Source organism: Carcharodon carcharias, chromosome 9, assembly GCF_017639515.1.
Source record: "Carcharodon carcharias isolate sCarCar2 chromosome 9, sCarCar2.pri, whole genome shotgun sequence".
In the NCBI taxonomy this organism is placed as follows: Eukaryota; Metazoa; Chordata; class Chondrichthyes; order Lamniformes; family Lamnidae; genus Carcharodon; species Carcharodon carcharias.
In genome coordinates this window covers 39,797,131-39,821,650 of record NC_054475.1, presented here as the reverse complement: position 1 = coordinate 39,821,650, position 24,520 = coordinate 39,797,131, and the positions used below count along the sequence as shown (strand labels likewise).

Below are 24,520 nucleotides of genomic sequence, written 5' to 3'. Positions count from 1 at the left end.
CTGCCCACCCGTGACCTGGTATTGTACAGGGGGCAGTGGAGGCATCGGGTGACCTGGCTGCCCGCCTTTGGATCTATGAGACCCTTAAATGCCCTCATCCTGCCCCCACCACTATTTTACCTGTTTGGAGTGGGGGAGGGGCAGTGGGGCAGAGGGAGACCTATGCCATGTGGGATTTAACTGCACAGGTAGGTGTGTGTAAGGGGGGATCGCATTTAGGGTCCGCTGTGCCAATCAGAGGTCCCAAGATCACACTTCCACTTTACTCATCCCCAGCATCTCAAACCCGAGTCTCCATTCCCTTCGCTGTGGCCTGCCAGCCTGACCCTGGCAAAATCTCCCCACTTACCTTGGTGTCCGGCTCCAGCAACAAGCTCCACTGGGGACTGCCTGTAGTCCCAGCAGTGGCTACTGCTGCCGCTTGGCACTGCTGAGGCCACAGAATTGCCAGCCACTCAACTAGCTGTCAGCACTCCAAGGCAGGGCCTCCTGTTTCTAAGGGGTGGAAATCCCTCCTCCGGCCTAATAATGGCCAGCTGACCATTAAATTACAGTGGGACATCCATTTTTCCCCTGGACTAGATCCCCTCCAGCTTTTTAGCTGGGGAGAAGGGGGAGGGGTGGGGAACATGGTACCCTGTAAAATTTAAACCTTCATATTTTAGATTTTTGTTTTATTTCCATACCTAAAATTTTATAAATTATATTTTCCCCTCTTTAAGTATCTTAATGTTCATCTCTCCATTATCCAATAGAGCATGGGAAGATCACCAGAGCATGGCCTAAAAAGCCTGTAAGACAATTTATTCCACAGAAATAACCTACTTTATATAACGCCTTTCACAATCCCTGGATGTCCTAAATCACTTTACAGCCAATGAAGCATTTTTGAATTATAGTTTCTTGCAATGTAAGAAATGCAGCAGCCAACTGACACAATTCAAGCTCCCCAAAACAGCCATGTGATAACAAGCGGGTTATTTGTCTTCTGTGAGGTTGGCTGAGGGGTAAATATTGGCCAGGATACTGGGAGAATTCTCCCGCTCTTTTTAAAATAATGCCATGAGATCTTTTGTGTCCTTCTGAGAGGGCAAATAGGAACACAGTTTAATTTTTTTTATTCGTTCATGGGATGTGGGCTTTGCTGGCTAGGCCAGCATTTTTTGCCTATCCCTAATTGCCCTTATTCAGAGGGCATTTAAGAGTCAACAACAGTGCTGTGGGTCTGGAGTCACATGTAGGCCAGACCAGGTAAGAACAGCACATTTCCTTCCCTAAAGGGCTTTAGTGAACCAGATGGGTTTTTACGACAATCAGCAATGGTACGTGGTCATCATCAGACTTTCAATTCCAGATTTTTATTGAATTCAAATTTCACCATCTGCAGTGGTGGGATTCAAACCCAGGTCCCCAGAGCATTACCCTGGGTCTCTGAAATACTAGTCAAGTGACAATACCACTATGTCAAAAGATGGCATCTCCAACATTGTAGCACTCCCTTAATTAAACACTGGTGCGTTAACCTAGATTTTATTCTCAATTCTCTGAAGCAGGACTTGAAATCACAACCTTCGAGACAAGAGTACTATTGCAGATTCACACCTGCAAATTGAACCTTATGCTTCTTTCCCTACCTCCCTTTCTTCTCAGAAGTATTCTCCTCAGTTGAGAACTAGCTGCATGTAATATTATGAGATAAAAGCAAAAAACTGCGGATGCTGGAAATCCAAAACAAAAACAAAAATACCTGGAAAAAACTCAGCTGGTCTGGCAGCATCTGCAGAGAGGAACACAGTCAATGTTTCGAGTCCAAATATCCCTTCAACAGAACTAAGTAAAAATAGAAAAGAGGTGAAATATAAACTGGCTTAAGGGGGGGGGAGGGGGGGGGGGTGGAACATGTAGAGATGGATAGAGGGCCAATGATAGGTGGAGATAACCAAAAGATGTCACAGACAAAAGGACAAAGGTGTTGAAGGTGGTGATATTATCTAAGGAATGTGCTAATTAAGTGTAGAAAGCAGGACGAGCAAGGTACAGATAGCCCTAGTGGGGGTGGGGTGGGGTGAAGGAATCGAAAAAGGCTAAAAGGTAGAAATAAAACAATGGATGGAAATACATTTAAAAATAATGGAAATAGGTGGGAAAAGAAAACTCTATATAAATTATTGGGGAAAAAAGGGAGGAAATTGGAAAGGGAGTGAGGATGGAGGAAAGAGTTCATGATCTAAAATTGTTGAACTCAATATTCAGACCGGAAGGCTGTAAAGTGCCTAGTCAGAAGATGAGGTGCTGTTCCTCCAGTTTGCTTGAGCTTCATTGGAACAATGCAGCAGGCCAAGGACAGACATGTGGGCAAGAGAGCAGGGTGGAGTGTTGAAATGGCAAGCGACAGGGAGGTCTGGGTAATGCTTGTGAACAGACCAAAGGTGTTCTGCAAAGCGGTCACCCAGTCTGCGTTTGGTCTCTCCAATGTAGAGGAAACCGCATTGGGAGCAGCAAATGCAGTAAACTAAATTGAGGGAAGTGCAAATGAAATGCTGCTTCACTTGAAAGGAGTGTTTGGGCCCTTGGACGGTGAAGAGAGGGGAAGCGAAGGGGCAGGTGTTACACCTTCTGAGGTTGCATGGGAAGATGCCGTGGGAGGGAGTTGAGGTGTAGGGGGTGATGGAGGTGGGGACCAGGGTGTCACGGAGGGAACGATCCCTGCGGAATGCCGCCGGGGGGGGCTGGTGAAGGGAAGATGTGTTTGGTGGTGGCATCATGCTAGAGTTGGCGGAAATGGTGTAGGATGATCCTTTGAATGCGGAGGCTGGGGGTGATAAGTGAGGACAAGGGGGACCCTATCATGTTTCTGGGAGGGAGAGGAAGGTGTGAGGGCGGATGTGCAGGAGATGGGCCGGACACGGTTGAGGGCCCTGTCAACCACCGTGGATGGAAAACCTCGGTTAAGGAAGAAGGAAGACATGTCAGAGGAACTGTTTTTGAAAGTGGCATCATCAGTACAGATGCAACGGAGGCGAAGGAACTGAGAGAATGGGATGGAGTCCTTACAGGAAGTGGGGTGTGAGGAGCTGTAGTCGAGGTAGCTGTGGGAGTCGATAGGCTTGTAATGGATATTGGTGGACAGTATATCACCGGAAATTGAGACAGAGAGGTCAAGGAAGGGAAGGGAAGTGTCAGAGATGGACCATGTGAAAATGATGGAGGGGTGGAAATTGAAAGTAAAATTAATAAATTTTTCCAGGTCCAGACAAGAGCATGAAGCAGCACCGAAGTAATCATCGATGTACCGGAGAATGAGTTGTGGGACGGGGCCGGAGTAGAACTGGAACAAAGAATTTCCACATACCCCATAAAGAGACAGGCATAGCTGGGGCCATGCAGGTACCCATAGCCACACCTTTTATTTGGAGGAAGTGAGAGGAGTTTAAGGAAAAATTGTTCAGTTTGAGAGTAGTGGTGGATGGGGATTGTTCGGGCCTCTGTTCGAGGAAGAAGCGGAGAGCCATCAGACTATCCCAGTAGGGGATGGAGGTGTAGAGGGATTGGACGTCCATGGTGAAGAGGAGGCGGTTGGGGCCAGGGAACTGGAAATTGTTGACATGATGTAGGGTGTCAGAGGAATCACGGATGTAGGTGGGAAGGAACTGGACAAGGGGAGAGAGAATGGAGTTATGAGAACAAGTTTGCTTGAAAATTGCTGTTGCTCAGCATACTAGTACACAGTAAATCAATTGTGCTGCAGACTCCAATGTACAGTAGATAATCACACACAATGCATTGCATGCATGAGATGCCAAGATTAGAGGAGGTGGGAAAGAATTGTCAACCTAACACCTCAAGCCACTTTTTTCTACCATTCTGAAACAGTATTGGACTGATAAAAGCTGTGAAGAAGCACTGGATTATCCATTCATGCACTCTGCTGGAATCCAGGGTGGATGCCACAGAGAGTACAAAGGGAAGAAAATGATGATACAAAGAGGACTTTATACACTTAAATAGCTTGAAAAGGGGGAAGGGAGAGGAAGTAAGAAATGGCCCAGTAACATGTTTGCACTGTAATTACCTTTTCCTCTCCATAAAGCCATATTATTAAGCAATTTACATACTTGGACTATGCTGTAACCAAAAATATAAATGCATTGCACTGGCAGTTTTTAAAGTCATTTACTCCAGTTTAACTGTACATACAAGAGCAGACTCTCCATCTATTTTTCTTATATTTAAAAAAGGGAAATTTACCCCATTTTCTCACATCAAGTTCCCCTCCGTGACTCGCAACATCTAAACTGAGTCAAACACTACTACCAGGCCACTGTCAACATGTGTTGCTTTTGGCTAAAGGGATAGTGCAGCAATCCATTTGATCATCCCACCATTCTACACAGGATTATCTGGCCTCTGATCAGTGGTTACCCACAATAACACAGATTAAATCAAGAACTCACGCGACTTTGTGATCAAACCCTTCTCACAGCTCTAAATTGATTTTTTTTCTCCTTCCTAGCCTGGGACACCAAAGTCAATGACATTGTTCAACTGAAATCTGACAAATCTAGCCAAACCTGTGGCTTCCTTAATGAGTCACACAGAGCACATTGCATTTTCATAAAAGCATGAAATGAGATTTATATATTGCATTTTTTAAAAATGTATTTTTAGGCAATAAGCACTATGTACAGTGTTATAATCAGAAGTGGCTCTTGTAAGGTTTTGCATAGAAAGTATTAAACTACTTTTGTGGATTGGTGTCCAACTGCCTTAAATGGAAAGTCAGTTCAAATATTTTACCATTCATGAACTTCACAGTTATAGGATTGTGTAAATGTTTATGAATCAGAGCCTTTGTCTCCCTTCTCAAGTATTCAAAATTTTATCTTTCCTCATGAATCCACTTTAAACTTTGTTTTTAACATGATAATTTCTATTTGAATTGCGAAAAGCATATCAAACCAGTACCTATTAAATGGCTTTAAGTTTGAACAAATTCAGTACCTGAAACAGTCTAGTTTATGCACTATGCAAACTGAATATAATATATCATAACAATGCTCACAGTTTAGTAGACACAGAAAACACTGTAGGCATTTAAATGCAGCGGTAATGCTGTAATTCTACACTGTCAATCCTCAAAGGGTTATGAACCTTTTAATGGGAGGTGCATATTTAGCCATGCACACGACAATTAAGATAATACAGCAGAAATGGAAATTACAGTAAATGCATTAAATTAAACACCAAACCTTGAAATCATTTGCTCAGATAATAAATCAGCACTAATCAGTCAATCTTAGCTGTCACATAAATATGTATCTATTTTGTCTCTCCAAATTCACTAAAAGGATGAAATGAGATGAATATAATTCACACATAGCTTCTTATAAGCCATATAGTGAAATAGAACTACAAATAACTTTGAAGAGTTTATTCAAAAAGTGATTTGGGCCTCAGTCTGCTAAAGTGTGTAAATACACACCACCACATCCTGATCATCTATCACTTCTGAGATCTTATAATTTGTAAAAGGTAATACTAAAATGTTCTTTATAAAGAAGGACATTTTCCTTCTTTCTTTGAAAGCTATTTTAATTCTAAGCATTTTGATGAGAAGTACAATCTTATCATAAAGGTCTACTAATATTTGGATTGTGAATGGATAAATAAATGTGAATTTGCAGAATAAAAATAATTATAGTGTAAAATTTATTCAATATCCATTAGGAAATATTATATAATCAAAACTACCCAATAGTGTTTTACTTCTGATTTTTAAGGCCAGCAGAACCATTTCGGTGTTAAAGCGAAATAAAAATAAGTTTATCCCAATGATATTAAAGATGTATAAGTAGAGTTTAAAGGTTTTATTAATTTTCTAATTCAGCTTTACATTCAGCTTTACATAATTACGTTTCTGGTTGCTGCACGTGATAAAATTGATCAAGTGGGATAAAAAGAGATTCTTCTTGTTTATTAACAATTTTACTTTTAAGTAAAAGAGGAGTGATGAAGCACATAATATGGACTGTCCTTTTTGAAAGTGTATGTGCAATATGATCTATGTAAAGCAGTGCAGAGGCACATTATAATAAGGATGTATTAAAACCTCCTTTTCAAGCGCAATTGTTAAGGTGCAAATTAAGCAAAAAATTGCATGAGTGAATTAAGTTTAAAGAGAAATAAGCTTTCTTTTTTAGCTGATTGTTAAAGAGAAACCTATTAAGTCAACTCCTACCAAGTATGTAACCAAGTCAAAAATTACTTTAGAAATAACTCATTTATTTAAATGAGGATTTTATCAGAGACTCAGAGACTATCAGCCAATTATCTTAAACTGCTTAATATAATAGATTTGGCAAAACACTTCTGTAGCTACAAACAGATTTTATTTGAGTTTTAGATAGCATCTCTTTTCACAAATTAAACAATTTATGCTGACTACATTGTGAAAGAAAATTACAAAATTCCCTCCAAAGGACAAAACAATATTTAAGCATGAATCATTTCATAACTTGCAGATGGTACATAACGCATTTTAATTGTGCCTTAGTTATGAGGCAGCAAATGCAGAGACCTGCCCACCATAGCATCACTGCACTGCATCAGTGATTTAAGGTGACAATTTTAACTGAGTCAAGGAATGCTATTAATACAACAATGGTTCTAATTATAGACATCCTTCTTTAAATTAACTCTAATGATCACTCACAAAAAAAGCATTCTAGTTGCTTATGCGGTAAACAACTGTGCTGTAAGGTGAGTGACAAATAAAACAGTGTGTAGGAACTGAGTGAGTTGCTATTTAATGGCCATATATTTGGTACAAGCGGAAAACTCACCAAGCATTTGACTGAACAGAAGCTGTTCTAGGTCACCCAGCACGGTGACAACAAGCTCAGGATCCACCTTTAAATAAGCTTTTTCCTCTGGCTGCTGGCTCTTGCTGGTTGCCGGAGTTTGCTTTTTAATATTCTTAGCCTTGCTGGACAAAATTTCATCGTCTGACTTGCTCCCATCGCCTGTGCTGGCTTCAGTCGGTTTATTCAGAGGTTTGACTTCAGCCCAGGGTCCTCTTGGGATCCTGCTTGGTATCCCACGAATTGTAGAAGGTGCTGCAAGAGGTTTGTTCACACTCGGTGCTAATTTGCACTGAAACAGTGAGTGCTCAGATTTTGAGAGAGATTTAGACATTGGTGCATCTTTAGATTTCAACCCTCCCTTCCCAAGCGTTTGAGCTGGCTTTGACATGTCGTCGCACCATTTGGGCTCATACAGCTGCATCTTTTTTTCTGCATCAGTCAGGAAGGAAAGATTAGTGAGCGATTTTTGCTTCCTCAGATTAGTTCCACCTTTAAACACCTTCAGCTCTGTGGCTCTATGCATTGTTGGAGGTTTACCCTTCTTTCCATGTTGCACTCCCTTTCCATCTGGCTGTCGCTTATAAACCTTCACATCTTCCTGGTTCTCATCACAAATATCGGTTTCACAACATTTGACATTTGCACCAAGCATCTTGCTTGCGAGTAATCATTCGCCTGTATTGAAACGGTGGGATAATAGGGAGATATCTTGCTCTCCAGCACGGGTATTCAATCCAGATAACCCTCTCTGAAACAGCAGTTCCTGTGTTTTCCAGCTCTCTTCACACAGCCTGCTTGTTGCAGCATCAGATGATCAGCTCCTGCTGGCAGATTGATCACTAGAAGAATGTCATCACCAAACGCCCTCCCCTGCTTCCAAGATGCTCTGTGCTAGGAAAGAAAAGGCTATTCCATCGTTGCCAGCAAAAGGGGGAAATCAGGGAGCAGCTTCTTGCTTCTTCAATTTATCTCTCCAGAATATTTCTCACAGCTGAGAACAGCCATCAATTTAAAAAGCTGTTGTGGCAACAGCTTCCAGTCCGGCATTAAATCAGCTCAATTAGCAAGACAGGAAATACTGGGAGCGTGAGAGCTGGACTCAGCCCTCTCAGTATTCAGCCCACATCCCCTAGTGTATCCCAGCTTCCTCCACTGCAGTGGCTGTTCCTTGCTGCCATGGCAGCAGACATCTCAGTAAAAATTAGAACAAGGGCATAAAACATTTTTTTAAAAAATGAAAAGAAAACACAAGTTCCATCATTTTAATTTTCGCTGAACACAATGCACTCTGCTACTGCAGTAAAACCTGCATTGTTATTACCATATAATTATTAATTTCAGAAAGTGCATGCAAGGATGGAAGATACCATGCTGTATCTGTGAAAGGGTGAATGGACGCTTTCAACATTCCTCATATGTTCTGAAAAGTATTAGAAAGGTCAGCAGCATATTTTCTGAAATCTATATATCAGAAATATTTGCTTCCAAATGCATACAATCTCGCAGAAATGTATGCTCATTAAAAAGTAGTTTTACCTAATAAACATCTTGCCTCATCACACACAGAGGTGTATCCATTTTATTGTCTCAGAGGGAAATTCACATAAAGGATAACGGATCACTACCGACTCAGTAAAGTAATTAGGGAGCAAGTGGAGAAAACAAAAGGCTTGTATGTGGAATAAGACAGTAAGCATTATAATTCCTGCCTTCCAGCATGAAATGGCACAGTCTCTCTCAGAACACGTTTAAATCAATTTTTCCAGCTTTCAACTTTCATTTGCATTCATTCACTCATGTTCTGTGTCAAACCACAAATAAATCAGCTGCATTTAGATTGTTGTAATGGCAAAATTATAATTATAAAACAATAATATAGGGAACAAATCTGGAATTCATTTTTAACTGGAGTGTTTCATCAATATAGGACAAAAATAATTCAAATATTTAAAGGGCAGGTCATGACAACTTCTTTACAATAGCGGGTTAATGCCAAACCAATTTCTTTCAAAAAAAGTGTCTACTTGCAACACAATAGCCCAAATATAGAGTAGTAAAACATTATTAAAATATCCTGATGTTTGTCAAGCACAACGTGGAATTTGAAAGACCATGCAGCCTTTCTTTCTCAGATCAAGAGAAACACTAAGGCCTTGAAATTCTTTGGAATTCTTAGCACAAGGAAGGTAGCTGTAATATAAGAGTCTGGCACATGAAAGGTTAACATCAGACTGAATTCAGTACCACCCACACAGTGATATAAGAGAACACATGGCCCAGACCTAGAGGTCAGTGTAGTGCTGGACAGAGCAGTGCATAGAAGCAAGCATGGAGACATCTCCGAGTCTGGACCTTTACTCTATACATATATATATATATATATAGTTTCTAGTAGTTAAGAAATACTTATTGTTGAACTACTTTAGACTATGAATACCTTAACAGGACCTACAGAGCTACACCCAACAGCTTACAATAGCAGCTATAGGATGGAATGAAGCATCCACTTATGCAACATAGAAGACACTAACCCCGTTGAAAATCCTGGGATCAGGCTAATGAACCTAACTGTGGGCATCCGCGCATTGCCAACCAAACTGGGGTACCTCTCTGAGAGAGGGGGGACGAATTCTGCTGCAGCAATTTCCTGTTTTGTCAGTGGGCTGTGATATTTATAGAACTTCCAAGGAGGAGTTTCCTGGCTTCTTCTAGCAGGGTAGGCAAATCAATCATTACAAACCTTTTGTCACACTCCCCCATCCCTTCCTTCAACTATTGACCTACAACAATGGAGAATTTAGGTTTACAAATATCTGACATTCAGAATTGTTCAAGGTATGAATCGGAGAATCATAGAACAGCACAGGAGGAGGTCATCCTACCCACTGGGTAATTTAGTTCCAGTGCGGTGTGCCCACCGCCCTTACTAGTTGGAGAACCGGTGGGAAGCCCGTGTCACTTCTCTCCGGGAGATCCAATGAAATTACAAGGAAAGCAAGCACTTAACTGGCCAGTGTCAGGCCCTCCCGTCAGATTAAGACAGAAATCTCACCTCTGAGAGCTGCTAGCCAATCAATCAGAGGCTGGCACCACAACCAGGAGCAGTGGCTGCTGCTATCAATGCTCCAAAGACTGCTTGATCATCGTTAGATCCCTATACACAGGTGAATGGAATAGGAGAGGAGTTGTGGGGGAGGGGTCATCAGTGTGGTGAGGAGGGGGGTTCAGATGCAAGGCAGGTAACTGGCTTTCAGCTGCCCCCACCTTTCCCGATGCAGGGTCCTTCAGTTGAGCACTGAATGCCTGTGAATGAGGAACCACCCACGCACCCCCACCCTCTCCCTCCCGCAAGTGCATCAGGATTTGCTGGGCAACTTCAGGTGCCTGGAGAGCTATGTGAGTCCCGGTAAATCTCAGAGCCACCATTACATTCAAATCAGCTCAGGATCATTGGTTTTAAGTGGCTCATTTATGAACCTAATTGTCATCCCGCCGCAAACTGGCAGGATTCCAGTATTGGGACCTATCCACCTCCTCCCATTAAACTGGGGGCAGTATTCCCAATGCAGGGAATCAGAAGCAGGTGCTCTACCCGATTCTCCCTGCGCCCCTGCCATCATGCCCGCTCCAGCCGGCTCCATTAAATCCCACTCATCATGCCTGCACTCACTCTTTTAAAAAACAAGCCATTTGGCCCCACTTGCCTGTTCCTTCCCCATATCCCTGTAATTTTTTTTCTCCTTCAAATATTTATCTAATTCCTTTTTTGAAAACTACCATTGGTTCTGTATCCACCTCCCTTATCAGGTAGCGTATTTCAAATAGTATCCAATCACTCACATAAAACAACTTCTTCCTTATGTTGTCTTTGCTTCTTTGCCAAACACCTTAATCCTGTGCCCTCTTATTAAAGACCATTCAGCCATTGGAAACAGTTTATTTTTACTTACTCTATTTAAACCCTTTGTGATTTTAAATACCACTCTCAAACTTCCGCTTAGCTTTCTTTCACTAAGGAGAAAAGTCCTAGGTTATCCAATCTATCCACATAACTAATCCCTCAACCATGGAATCTTTCTACAATTCCCTTCTGCACTACCTCCACATCCTCCCTAAAATATAATTCCAGAATTGAACATAACATTCCAGGTAGGGCTGAACTAGTGTTTTATACAGATTTAGCATAGCTTCCTGGCTTTTGTACTCTAGGCCCTATTTATTAAAAAAACAGGATTCCATATGCTTTATTAACAACTTTGTCCTGCCACCTTCAAAGATTTGTGCACAAACATCCCCAGGTCTCTCTCTTCTTGCATTCCATTTAAATTAGGAAATTATGTTGAATAAAAGTTGCAGAGTCTGTTATTATTGTGGGTCTTAGATCTGATAGTTGTGGGATTGGACTTACAGATAATGCTGGAGGCAATGCTGGTAGCAAACTTTACCTTTTATTGAACATTACACTAACTATTTATAATATAGGCTTAGCACGAGATTCTACATAGAACTCTCTCTCTCTCTATGCTCTGTTGTCATGTGATCTCAAGTCACTGATGATGTTGACTATACATTTATAAATAGAACATTAACCCTTTATACTACACAGAGTTTTTAAAGAAGCCAGGGAGAGGTACCTAGATGCCACACAAACTTGGGCCTCCCATAGGCATGTGCTGAAAAACAGCTGTCACCTGCCCCTAGGGCCTAAAAATGCAATTAGCATCTATTTTGGAACGAATCAAGCTATCCAAAAAAAATTATTTTTGATTGACCAATCCCCAGGGAGACAAAAAAAATCAAATCTTATATCAGTGTGAATCTGCTTTATGATAAATTAATCAAGTTACTGCATTGAATAAGATCTGTGTGAATAAAAGCAAGTACAGTATACGGGTAATAGCCTCAATTTTAATCAGAATGCAAGTGCGACATATGGGAAGGAGGGCAAGCATGTTAGTTAAACTGCATCCTTATCGGCGCCCTCCTCATCAGAGGAGATGTGCAGCTCCTCCATCTTCTCCTCAGCCAGCTCTTCGCCCCATTGCAGCAGCAGGTTGTAGTTGTAAAGGGTGCAGCAGACAGCGACGATGTGTGACACCCTCTGCAGACTATATTGCAGGGTTCCACCAGGCTGGTCCAGGCACTGGAACCGCATCTTCAGCATCCCAATGGCCTGCTCCACCAAGTTGCTAACTGTTGCATGAGCCTCATTACAGTGTCATTCTGCTGCAGTCTGAGGCCACTGCACGGGTGTCATCAGCCATGGCCTCTGTGGGTAGCACTTGTCCCCAAGGTGCCAACCCTGCAGCCTCTGTGGAACCTGGAAGACTGCAGTGATCTGCGAGTGACTCATGCACACTCCCTGGAAACCATGCGCACACCAGCAGGATGCATTTCTGCTGGTCACATAGCAGCTGTATGTTCAGTGAGTGGAAACCCTTTCAGTTGATGAAGTCCACTGAGCGTAGTGACGGAGACCTGGGGAAGAATTTTATGGCTGACGTGTGGGTGGGGGAGCCTGCAAGTCAGTGCTTAAAATGTCGCATGAGCATCCTGACGTCAGCACGCAGCATCGCGATATTTAGGTGGGTGGGTGCGCTATGCAGCATGATGCACACCTGCCATTAATTAAAGGCCTTGTTAAGGCCCTTAACTTGGCAATTGACGCCGATTTTGAGGAGCCCACGTGAACTTCGCCTCGGCGCACGGGCCCAACGGATGGGATATGTGGGCTCAGAGGGGTTGTTAATGTTTTATCTGAAGTATTTAATGCAGAAACTGTTTTAAATTTGCCTGTGTGACTGTTAGCAGTTCAGATTGATTTCCAATAGCTTTCTCTGTACTTTGAAGTTTCAGTTCACCAGTCTGCAAACAGTAATCTTTATCGGGCCCGCAGCTTTCCAGAGGCCTCCATTTAGCCTGGGTATGAGTTCTAATATCTCCACTGGAGGCAACTCCTCTGAGGAGGAAGGGAGGGATAGAATAAGGAGGAGGCCAGGAGTGGACAATTAGCCTCCAGGGAAGCCACCTTTGGGAGGCCAGGCAAAGGCACAAGGGGCGCAGGGCCAAGAGATTGTCCAAGGTGGAAAGGGCCACAGAAGATGCCACTATCCCGCTGCCAGGGTATACAGGCGGCGAAGCAGCTATCTCAATATGACTGAGTAGTGCCAAAGGAGGCTCTGACTGTCAAGGGAAACAGTCAACTATATCTATCAGATGATTGGCCATGAGATCTCCCCTGTGTGGGCAGACACCCCATGCCAGCAGCTCTGAAGGTCACAGTTGCCCTCCACTTCTATGCATCTGGCTCCTTCTAGGGCTCAGTGTGTGATCTTTGCGGTATCTCCCAATCAGCTGTCCACACTTGTGTCAAGCAGGTTATAGATGCTCTGTTCAGACAGGCATTGACCTTCATCCACTTCCGCTGCAACCAGGCAAGTCAGGCACAGCGAGCCAAAGGCTTTGCAGCCATTGCTGGCTTCCCCCGTGTCCAGGGTGCAATAGACTGCACACATGTGGCCATCAAGGCACCAGCAGGAGAGCCCGGTGCCTTTGTCAACAGGAAGGGCTTCCACTCCATGAACATGCAGATAGTGTGTGATCACAGGATGTTGATTTTACAAGTTTGTGCAAGGTACCCACGATGCCTACATCCTCAGACACTCCCAGGTGCCGGGGCTCTTCAGTGCTCCACCTAGGTGGATGGTTGGCTGGTGGGTGATAAGGGTTATCCCCTCAGAAGGTGGCTCATGACGCCTCTCCACCATCCAAGAACAGAAGCTGAGCAGTGGTACAATAGGAGCCACGGCACCACAAGGGCTGTGGTGGAGCGAGCCATCGGTCTTCTCAAGATGCACTTCCGTTGCCTGGACTGCTCAGGGCACTCCAGTACCCCCCAGATCGCATCTCTGTGATAGTGGTAGCATGCTGCGCTTTGCACAATCTTGCGCTGGAAAGGGAGGATGCAGTTGACGATGAAGACCTTCACGCACTGGATAAGGCTGCACATGATGAATCCAGCAGTGGCTCAGAGGATGAGGAAGCACAGGGCAATGATGAGGAGCAGAATGCCAACCTACTGGTACACCAAGGAGGCAGGGACATCCAGGATACTTTAATCCAACGAACCTTCAGCTAGCTCCACACACATCGATTAGCAGGACCAGCATGGCCTGGCACTTCCACACGTGGCACTCAGGTGCTACATCTTCCACCTCATCAGCTGCAGCTAAAGGCTTAGTACAGAAACATCAATGTCCACTCAAACACTCATGATATGTGTGTGAAACATACAAATGCAGCACAAAGGAAGCACCCTCAACCATGGTCAGAAAAGCGGACTTTATTGCCACCAAAATAAACAACAAACATCACTCTGACGCACATAATGAAACATTCCCTAATCTAGGGCCAACACAAAATCACCAGTGACAAACCCATGGAGTGCCTAATGTGCCTTATGCTTACATTTGCGGGTGCTACATTTAGGTGCCGCCCCATCGCTCAGAGTGGCTTGTGAGACAGCCTGCTGACTCTGCTGTCCTGTTGGCCTCAATGACCTTGGCAGCCGTCCTCTGGCCTGTGGAGCCTTTGCTGGCCCCTCCTGGGAGGGAGTGGCCAGTTCCAGAACTGGCACCTCCCCAGTTGTCACAGCCTCAACGGATGCAACGGTCACTGGCAGAGGGGGCGGAGGAGCTGCTGCCCTCATCCAGTGCACCCTGAGAGGAGCTTGCAGCGATGACAGGCAGCTGCGCCAACGTGAGGTCACATTAGACCTCCCTGCTCACCACAGATGGATGGGCACCGAGCAGCGACACTTGGTGCCCAGAACATCTCCCACATTGCGAATGACCACCTGTGGCCATTAGCACTGTGAGGACTTGCAGGTCAGAGCGTAACCCAATCAGAAGATTCTCAATCTGCTGGAAGCCCCTCTCCATGAGAGTCGCCAATTTCTCAATGGAGGAAGCCTGAAGCTCTGTCCTGAGGTTCATGCCTTCACTGACACCCTGCCTGGATTCCTCCACCAAAGAGACCAAGTGAAGCACACCCTCATGCAACCCTGCCAGATGCTCCAGCGCACCCTGCTGCTTGTCCTGCAGCTGCTGCATGGCTGACATCTTCAGAGGCACATCATCAGTGCCGGACTCAGCATGTGCCTGGTCCCCTGCAGTACTCTGGCTGCTGGCGCTATCGGCACTCTCTGTCCTTGCCATTTCCCCCAGCGATTGTAAAGTACCCTCTCCACTGTGCCCCGGGACAGTAGCCAACATCATAATCCCCACCGAAGTGTTTGTCACTGCGGTGGTGCCTGGCTCGCTGAAAGGATGTGACACAAGTCTTGGCCCTTAGGTGTGGCGGGTGGAGGCTCTGGACGTGTTGGGGTGGCCCAAAAGCTAAGGCTACCTGCTGGGTCAAATAGCCAAGGCTGATATGGTACTCATCCTTCCAGAGCGCAGCAAATCATTGAAGCGTTTGCGGCACTGGTTTCCTTGTGGCATCTTGAGAGCTAACAGCCTCCGCCACCTCCTGCCACACCAGCCTGGTCACGTGGGGGGCCCTCCTCCTTTCATCCTCCGGAAACAAGACCTCCCGAAGGTTGGACACCTCTTCCAGGAGTCAGCAAGGCAGGCATCTGAGAACCATGGGGCACATTGGCCCCCTGCTGGCCTACCCTGCAGCCTGCCCCCCTTCTCCTCCTCTGCCCTCATCTCTTGTGCTGCCTGGTCGCTGGCCATGGTGAACAGCCTAAAGGAGGCTGCCTGGCCGTTCTTTATACAGACTGCCCTTTCCCCATTGGAACCAGCGGTCTGAACACGCCTGCCGCCGATTTAATTTTCCTGATGAACACAGGAGTCTGAAACGCGCTGGGCAGGCCTTAATTGGCCCTGCCCACACAAAATGGCAGCGTGGCCCATTTCAGCGGCGGGAATCGGCTCCCCGCCTGCCACTGATTCGGTCAGACCCACCCGCCCGACAAACGCAAAATTCAGCCCCTGAGCACCACACTCACTCAGTGCAGTCAATCGTACCCTGCACCTGTGGGAATCCTGAGATCAGGGCGAATCCAATGGCATTCTTGCATCCTGGCTGTCCCGGTCCTGGGCAAAATGCACAATGTTGTGTGCCACGGAGAAGATGGCATCCGTGACCTCATGGATGTATTTGTGGGTGGTGGATTGTGAAATCCCACAGAAGTCACTTGTGGAGCCCTGAAAGGAGCCAGTGGCATAGAAATTGAGCACCTTGGTCACATTTACAGCCACTGGCAGTGGATGCCCTCCGTTTCCCTTGGCATTAAGTACTGCAGTAATTGGCAGATATGAGCCACCAAGTCCCTAGGCATGCACAGTCATCGGTGACACTGATTCTCAATCATCTACAGAAATGGCAGGTGGTGTCCATAGACCCTGGATGTCACCAGGCGCCGACCAGCCACGGTTCCCTGTAGCTCCTGGGCAGTGTGTGCAGGATCCCTTGCTGCCCCTTCTTCATGAGGCTGCTGCTCCTGCCTTTGCGCAACCAGGGGCCTCAGTCGCTCTCTCCTCCACCTTCTATGGTCTCTGTAGGCTATCAGGCATGCAGCTAGGTCAGCAGGATCCATGATCCTGACGTGGTCCTGCTGCAGCGTCAAAGAGAGAGAGATGTGGTTATCATGGCTGCATTTAACACCTTTCCTGGCTCTGTTTGACCATCCCTTAATGCTTCCCGGACAGTGCTGGTCACCCCTCAGATGGCCAGAGATGAGTGCGCTGCATGGCTGTCCTGTCAACGTGTGACATGGGGGACACTGGTCCAAGTCAGGATGCTGAGATTGCAAGGGGCTGTGAGCGCCTCCAGCAGTTACTGCTACATGGCCAGCATTGGCGAGGAGATTGTATAACATATGCAGTCCAACTGCTTCGTGGTCCAATAAAGTGGTGGCAGACTCAAAGTATGTGCCGGTGGTTGTCGGGGGGTTTGGGGGGAGGGGTAAAGTATGGAGCACTTCGTGGCCCTTTGGTGCCTCCACGTTGCTTGCATGGGTGGGCAGGCCAGGACCCCGACCCCAATCATATCACTGTGGCTGTGTCTGATCTGTCTCAGTTGCAGAGGCATGGCCACTTTATACAGGCGTCTCTAATCCACTCCCCTTGCTTACCTTGCCACCCACCTAGATTGCCTGCACGCGGGATGAAGCAGCAAGGCAGCACTTGATCACCAACTCCCCCCCAACGGTCGCTTCCAAGGCTGGCCAGCACTTGCCCCCCACCCCCGGGATGTGGTTGTTGCTGATAACGGCAGCATTTATTGCCCAGCCCTAAATATCCTCAGTAAGTTGATGATGAGCCAAATTTTCTTGAACTGTTGAAATCTGTGAGTTTCTAGGAGCAGTTTAGTACAATTGAATGGCTTGCTTAGCCATTTCAGAGGCCAATTAAGATTCAACCATTTGCCATAGATCTGGATTACACATAGGCCAAACTGGGTAAAGATGGCAGATTTCCTTTCCTAAAGGACATTAGTGAATCAGATGGAATTTTACAACAAAAAACTGGTTGGTTTGTGATCAGCATTACAGATATAGCTTTTTTACGTAATGGACTGATTTAAATTCTCCAGCTGCCGTGGTGGGATTAGAACTTGTATCACCAGATAATTAGTCCATGCCTCTGAATTAATAACCACTATGCTATCTGACCCCGCATTCATAACCATTATGCTGCTGACTCAACCGTTAACCTGGTGGCAGTTTTATATTACTAACATGATGGAAAACTTGTTTCTTTCAACTGATTAGTAATTCACCTAATGGTTGGGTTTCCAACTTTCAGGCCCAATCCTGAACCCTTTCAAAGGTTTCATCTTTTCTGTAAGCTGCATGTGCATTGAAAGTAAGGACAGCTCCATTCACCGGTGTCTGTATCTGTAATTTGTTGGATCAATATAACAAAACTGAGCGGCAGTGAGTATGACCTCTAACTGGTTGGGAACATTGAAACACCAATGCTTTTCACCAAAGACTAGATCCAAACAGGGGTCCAAATCACTGAGTAAAAAGCAAATATTTGGCATTTATATGAGTACAATACCCTGGAATGAGCTCACCTCATGTGGTATCCTGTCTGTCATGTTCTCCACTGAGTCACCTGCTTTTCGTCTTGATCATTTTCCGTGTTGTGTGCCTTTTATTTCTCTTGATCTTCTGCTTCACTCTTCAGCCACAGCCTCTGCACTTCCTCTCCAGATATCTCAACCACACATAGGAAACTGGGAGCAATTAGCTGATTGCATTTTATGTAATTTCTTCAGCCCATTGTCCACATTACAAGTAGATAATGTGATATATTCACTGGTCCAGCTCCTTATTGTTCATCAATAAGAGTTAGGTGAAAGAACTGTCTCGAGAGATTTGTTTCACCCTTCTTTATTTTATTGGTTGGGTCTCCTGGCTGAAAGCTGGAAACCCATTAGGTGAATTACTAATTAGTATGAAGAAACAAATTTTCCATCACATTCAGAGTATAAAACTGCCACCAGGTGACGTACATACAGAATCAGCTGTTTCCATAAATCCTCAGATTCTCAGGTGTTTACAGTACAGCAGGAACCTATCTGGTCCCTCGCGTCTGTGCTAGCGTTTTGCTGGAAAAATCTAAAGCTAATCCAACTGCCCTGCTTTCTCCTCATAGCCATGCTTCAAATGCTTATCGTCTCTTAAAAGATACTGTAGTGTTTGCCTCAACTATTCCCTGTGGCAAATCATTCAGTCTCTAACAACTCTGCAGAAATACATTTCTCCTCTCCTCTCTCCTCACTCACTCAGTGACAAATTTAAATTACTGACAAAGGTTACTGACTTTCAGACCAAAGGAAATTATCTTTCTTATTAACCAAATCGAAACCTATCAAAATTTTAAAACTTCTATTAAAATCTTCTCTTCTGCCGTGGATATAGACCAGAAACCTCATAGCTCTCCAGCCCACCAGTAGTAAAATCTTTGCACCTTGACGAACAGAAAAGTCACAGAAGTAGAAAAAAAACCTTCAATTGCATTTCAATGTGTATTGCTCTTTTCTGTAGCATGTATATTTTCCAAACCAGTTGTCAGCAGTGTTTATTTTATTCTTTCATGGGATGTGGGTGTCGCTGGCAAGGCCAGCATTTGTTGCCCATTCTTAACTGTCCTTGAACTGAGTCCTTGCTTGGCCATTTCAGAAGACATTTAAGAGTCAACCACATTACTGAGACTCTGGAGCCACATGTAGGCCAGACCAGGTAAGGATGGAAGATTTCCAAAGGACATAAGTGAACCAGATGGGCTTTTACAACAATTATATGAATTAGGAGCAGGAGTAGGCTATTAGGCCCCTCAAGCCTGCTCCACCATTCAATAAGATCATGGCTGATCAGATTGTGGCCTCTACTTTCTTGTTACGCACCCCCCCATACCCTTCGACTCCCCTGTCAGTCAAGAGCCCACCTACCTACCTCTGCCTTAAAAATATTCAATGACTCTGCCTCCACTGTTCTCTGGGGAAGAGAGTTCCTCAGATTCCCGATCCTCTAAGGGAAAAAAAATCTTGTTTCTGTCTTAAATGGGAGACCCTTTATTTTTTAAATTGTGTTACCTAGTTCTAGTCTCTCCAACAAGGGGAAACATCCTCTCAGCATCCACCCTGTCAAGTCCCCTCAGGATCTTCTATGTTTCAAAAAGATTACCTCTCAAATTTCAAAACTCCAAGGGATACAGGTTTCATGGTACCATCACCGAGAATGGCTCTCAATTCATTAATTTTTTAAAATGAATCAGTATGGGCAGCATAAAGAGTTAGATCACTGAGACATGCAGGGATAATTCTACTGTCCAAAAACAGGTGGGTTTGGTTCAGTTGGGAGATTAAAAAGTTAAAAATCTGAAGCAGAAAACTTGTGAACCAGAAAGAACAGAAATGTCCTTTCTTAGCCCTATGTTAATCACACCACCCCTGCTCCATGATCTGTCTGCTCGCCACCACCCCCAACACATGTTCCACATCCACTGACTATCATCTATTACCTCACTCCCAAAACTGGGCCCTTCACGACTACCAGCCCTCGCGATCTCTTCCACCAGCACCCCCACCCCTCAGTGAGCATCAAACAGCAATCTCACCACATATATAAAAACAAAAAAACTGCAGATGCTGGAAATCCAAAACAAAAACAGAATTACCTGGAAAAACTCAGCAGGTCTGGCAGCATCGGCGGAGAAGAAAAGAGTTGACGTTTCGAGTCCTCATGACCCTTCGACAGAACTAAAAAAATCTATGCACAGAATTTTTATAATGTCTGTGCTCAGGTGACTGTGTTAGGTGGACATTTTTCAAGATTTAAAAATCTTTATTTGATCCTTTTGAAGTCTTCAGCTCCCTGAGGCAACTTTCTGCCTTCAGGGAACTTTCTGTGACCCCGCGCCCACGCTGACTTCACCACTCGCCCTCCTCCATACTCCCATTCCAGGCAGGGCTGATCTTATCAGCATGCGTTTCACACTGGCTGGCCATTAATTGGTCCATTCCCCAGCCACTCCCAGGCCAGTTGATCGCACCCGCACGCCAACCTAAAAATCCTGCCCATTACTCGGGCAACTTGTATGCCTGTGTTTCCCACCCATAACTCCTCATCTTGGACTGCGAGTGCCATCAAGATAAGACTGAGTTGCAGAGTCCAAATCAAGAAGCATAAACTGGATGTATAAACTAGTTTTCAATCATGTGCAAAGTTAAAATAAAGATTTGGAAAGACAGCTGGGATTAAGTTAGAGCGATAAATTAAGTGGACAGAAAATGAAAAAAAAATCTTGATTTTAAATCTCCAACACTAACTTCTAAAGCATTAAGACTCAACGCTTGTAAAATTAAATTTTCATGGTCAGAGAGATTGCTAGGCAGTAATTATCATTTATGATGCTGCTAAAAGTCCCCTTATCCCTGAATGCATCTTTTAAGGCTTTTTTATTGGGGAACTAGTGGACAAGTCCCCCAATTTCACTCCATTGCATGTCATTCAATGCTGAGTTTATAAGCAAGGGCTGCTACAGCACAGCCCTGTGGAGGAGCAAGGTACCTCTGACTGCAACTTCCAGATATCTGCCGTTAAGTGAGCATGTGCAGACACCATAAGTTGCTGGCTGATTTACTCTATACTCATGGTGAGCGCTGTTAGTATCACCATTACTATTAATGCAAAATCTAGGCCCTTAATAATAGTAGTAATATGTCACTTCAAACTATAAGTCCAGTTAGGTGGTAAGACTTCAGGAAAAATATAATTTTTAACACGGTGATGAATCGTCACTGTCCACATATAAATATGGAACATCACTTTTCCCCTTCAGTTTCATATATTTAACACCTGCAATGCAAATCAGAACCTTTAATATGATAGTAATACACTGAACAAAACATGGGGATTTCAGTGTTTGAGCCAAGACCATAATGTCACAAGATCTCCCAGAATCGTCATCAGGCCTCAAGCTTTTCCTACCTTAAGTATAATCATTTTCTTTCATAACATATAAGTAAACTAGATCATCACATCCTTATAATTTGGGATGCCTGGGGCAGCTAGTAATTAACATTCAAGGTTTTGTTTTTCTATGACTAAAACATTCAAAATAATTATACTGAATGAAAGTAATAACACTGTTGAGCTGCAACGTTTTACTTAAAATATATTGAGATTTAAACCAAAATACAGGACAACTTTTAGGTACGATTTGAGTGTAACTTTCAGGCTCCAAGATAGCTACAGATGTGGTCAGCTTGAGTCTATTTTAATCTTCATGCCGCAGAGCTGACTGACGCGGAAGCCATTTGTGAATCAAACGTCAATTTAGCATTACGTATCTGCTTCAAAATGGCACTGACTGGCACCAAGGACTGCCCTAAAGGAATGTTTGGGCCATTTTTCTTCTTTAAAAAGAGGGCTAATTTGCTAATTTTAACACAAGCTATGAACTTTTTTTTTGCTGGACTTCAGTTTACACAGTGGGATGATTATTTGTCAGAAAAAAATAATTAATTCCATCTTGAATATAGTTTGATTTGTGGTCGTCAAATCTTTCCTGTCCAATCACATTATTTTGCACAATAGCAGCAATGGACCTCTACTTGTGCTGACCCATTTGAATTCTGACCCGCATGGTGGCACCTCGTTGCTAGCTACTGTTTGTGCTACCATGAAAATCACAACTGCTAAAACATTTTTTTTGTGCGGACACAAAACACGTTGGGTGGAACCATCCAAAATTTGCACTAAGTGTGGTAGCGGGATGTTTTACTTGCCGGCCGCAATGGGGGCGTTTCACGCCGTATTGTCCCAAACCTGCCACATTAATTATGCATTCCTGGGAAACACGCCGTTTCCATGGCTGGTGGGCGGGCGGGCTCTCAATCACCCATCACACCATCACCTCACCACTTCGTCATACCGGGCGCCATATTTAAAGCCCAGCCACATGCACACCTCTCAGTGCTTCCAGCCCACAACTGCTGCAAAGAAGACATGGCCCAGAAAGACAAAAGGACTGCAACCCCCAGGTTCAATGCCCCTCAAGCACCATTTAGACACAGTGGGGGCCTGCTGTGATGTCCTCTAACCTAGCTCGGGCCACAGGATGGGCAGCAACCTCGTTGATCTGGCTTGGGAAGCTGTGGCCTGTGCCAATGCCCTGCAAAGAGGACAGCCATCCAGTGCTGCCACAGGATGAATGGTCTCATCCGTTCTGCCAAGGCATTCCACTCATCACTCTCAACTCACACTTACAAACCCATCACACATCCACAGGCATCTCAAAGCTCAAGGGACAACAACACTAACTCTCACACATACCCTCACATTTTCATGGGGCTCATATCCTCTGGAGCTCGTGTCCTCATTCTGTCCATGGCTCATCACACGAACATTCTGCGCAGTACCATGTGTCCTGTTCACACTGCCTCCATCTGTTTTCATGCAGGAGAAGCCTGCTCATATCAGTAGGGAGAGGTCCCAGACAAGGGGTGAAGTGGCCCACATTAGGCCCCTCACTCACTTTGAGGAGTGTGCCACTGACTGGTGAGTACATGGACCATGCCTGCAGTGATGGTGAGGTTGGTGGTGAACACCCTCATGAGGATCCTGCATCACATCATCCCTCTCTCACTGTAACTGCGAGTGAACTCTTTCCTGCATTTGACTTTGCTGCCATGCATTACTAATCTCTGCTTTGGTTCACAGGGAGATCGGCCAAGTGAACAACGCTCTCAGCCAGCCAGTCCCTCAGCTCCATCCATATCCTCAACTCCAGCCAAGAGGACACCTCCTCCATTGAAGATCTGGAAATAAGCAGCCTGGAAGACCCTTCACAGCGCTTACCCACACCGTCCACCAGCACAGAGATATACATCTTGATGGGACCTAAATCTAGGGCAGGCTCAGGTTCACAATCTGGTTGTCACCACACTAACATGTCCGCAGCAGGAGGAGGCAGGTTCAGCCAAGCTTCCCGGCACTCGGAGGGCTGCTGTTAGCAGGCATCTGTGAGGACTGAATCAGATGACGAACCTCTAGATTCGGCCTTCCATCTCATCCTGGAGTATCAGCAGAATTATGGGAATATTCGCAGAGTAGTTGGAAGCCCTGCGTAGAGTGACCCGTATCGGAGTGCATCCATCTGCTCTCTGGTGAGGTGGTCTCCACACGTACGTATATGGAAGTCTCCAAGGGGAGGATAGCAGATGCCATGGAGACCCTGGTCCAGCAGAATGTGGAGATGTATGCAGACCTGCACTCCATCGTGGGAGCCTTGGGTAAGTTCTTGGAGTGGCAATGGGGTATTTCAACGTCCCTCCAGGTGCTCCTTCCCCTCAAGGAGTCAGGCCTCAGGTCACCCGAAGGGAGGAGGAGCAGCAGCTGAACACCCCTGGATAATCCACTCAGGATTCTCAGAGGCTGTCCTCTCCCTCCAAGTCTCCCTTGCCTGTGACCCCCTCAATCACGTCCTCTGTCCCAACAAAGGGAGCAGCTGGCCAATGAGTGATTGTAGAAGGAAGAGTGTGTGTTAGTGTGTGTGTATATGTGTGTGGGGAAGGGCCTTTCAGAGCCTCGAGAAGGCACTCTCCACACACATGGATCCTTCCCATATCATATTCACTTCAATGCCCTGAGCATTTTCAATGCTGGCTGCTGGGATTCACTTTCAGTTGTCCATCTGAGCTGACCTGCATCTCCACCCACCCAATGATCACACCCCCATGCAGCACCTGATCTCTCCCACCATGACTGTCATTTCACTTTTGATTGGTATACATTCAGTTTTTTGGGCACTCCCCCATTATTTCCCGTCCCCCAGTCGCCCATTTCCTTTCACCCATCACAGTTAACCCCACTGGCATTACCTTCTGCCTCCCTACCATGACCTACCAGCCACAACTCTTTTCTTCCAAGGATGTCCAGGTGAACATGCATGTTCCCTTCCTTCCCGAAAATTCCAACCCCGTCCGCATTCACATCCTTGATGTCCTTTCTCCCACCTCCAGGGTCTGTACCTGTCTCCAAGTCCCCACCAATCACCCTCGCCGTCCCTTCTACCGCTACCGTCTAACCCTCGGTCCTTCTCATCATTCTCTCATACCACACCCACCCTCAGTAC

General features: G+C 45.2%; 1 protein-coding gene across 4 annotated transcripts in view; it reads right to left on the bottom strand.

Moving 5' to 3' along the window:
* Positions 1–24,520, bottom strand: part of LOC121282181 (neuron navigator 1-like) — a 589,054-nt gene that overhangs the window by 422,940 nt on the left and 141,594 nt on the right. Inside the window, exon 1 of one of the 4 annotated variants that reach the window (XM_041195737.1) lies at positions 6,843–7,880. The exons of the other annotated variants lie outside the window; for them this stretch is intronic. Within the exon in view, the coding sequence (XP_041051671.1) occupies positions 6,843–7,515 (673 nt within the window). The 5' untranslated portion in view covers positions 7,516–7,880. Of the gene's footprint in view, positions 1–6,842; positions 7,881–24,520 lie in introns of those variants that run through there. 4 annotated transcript variants of the gene reach the window in all.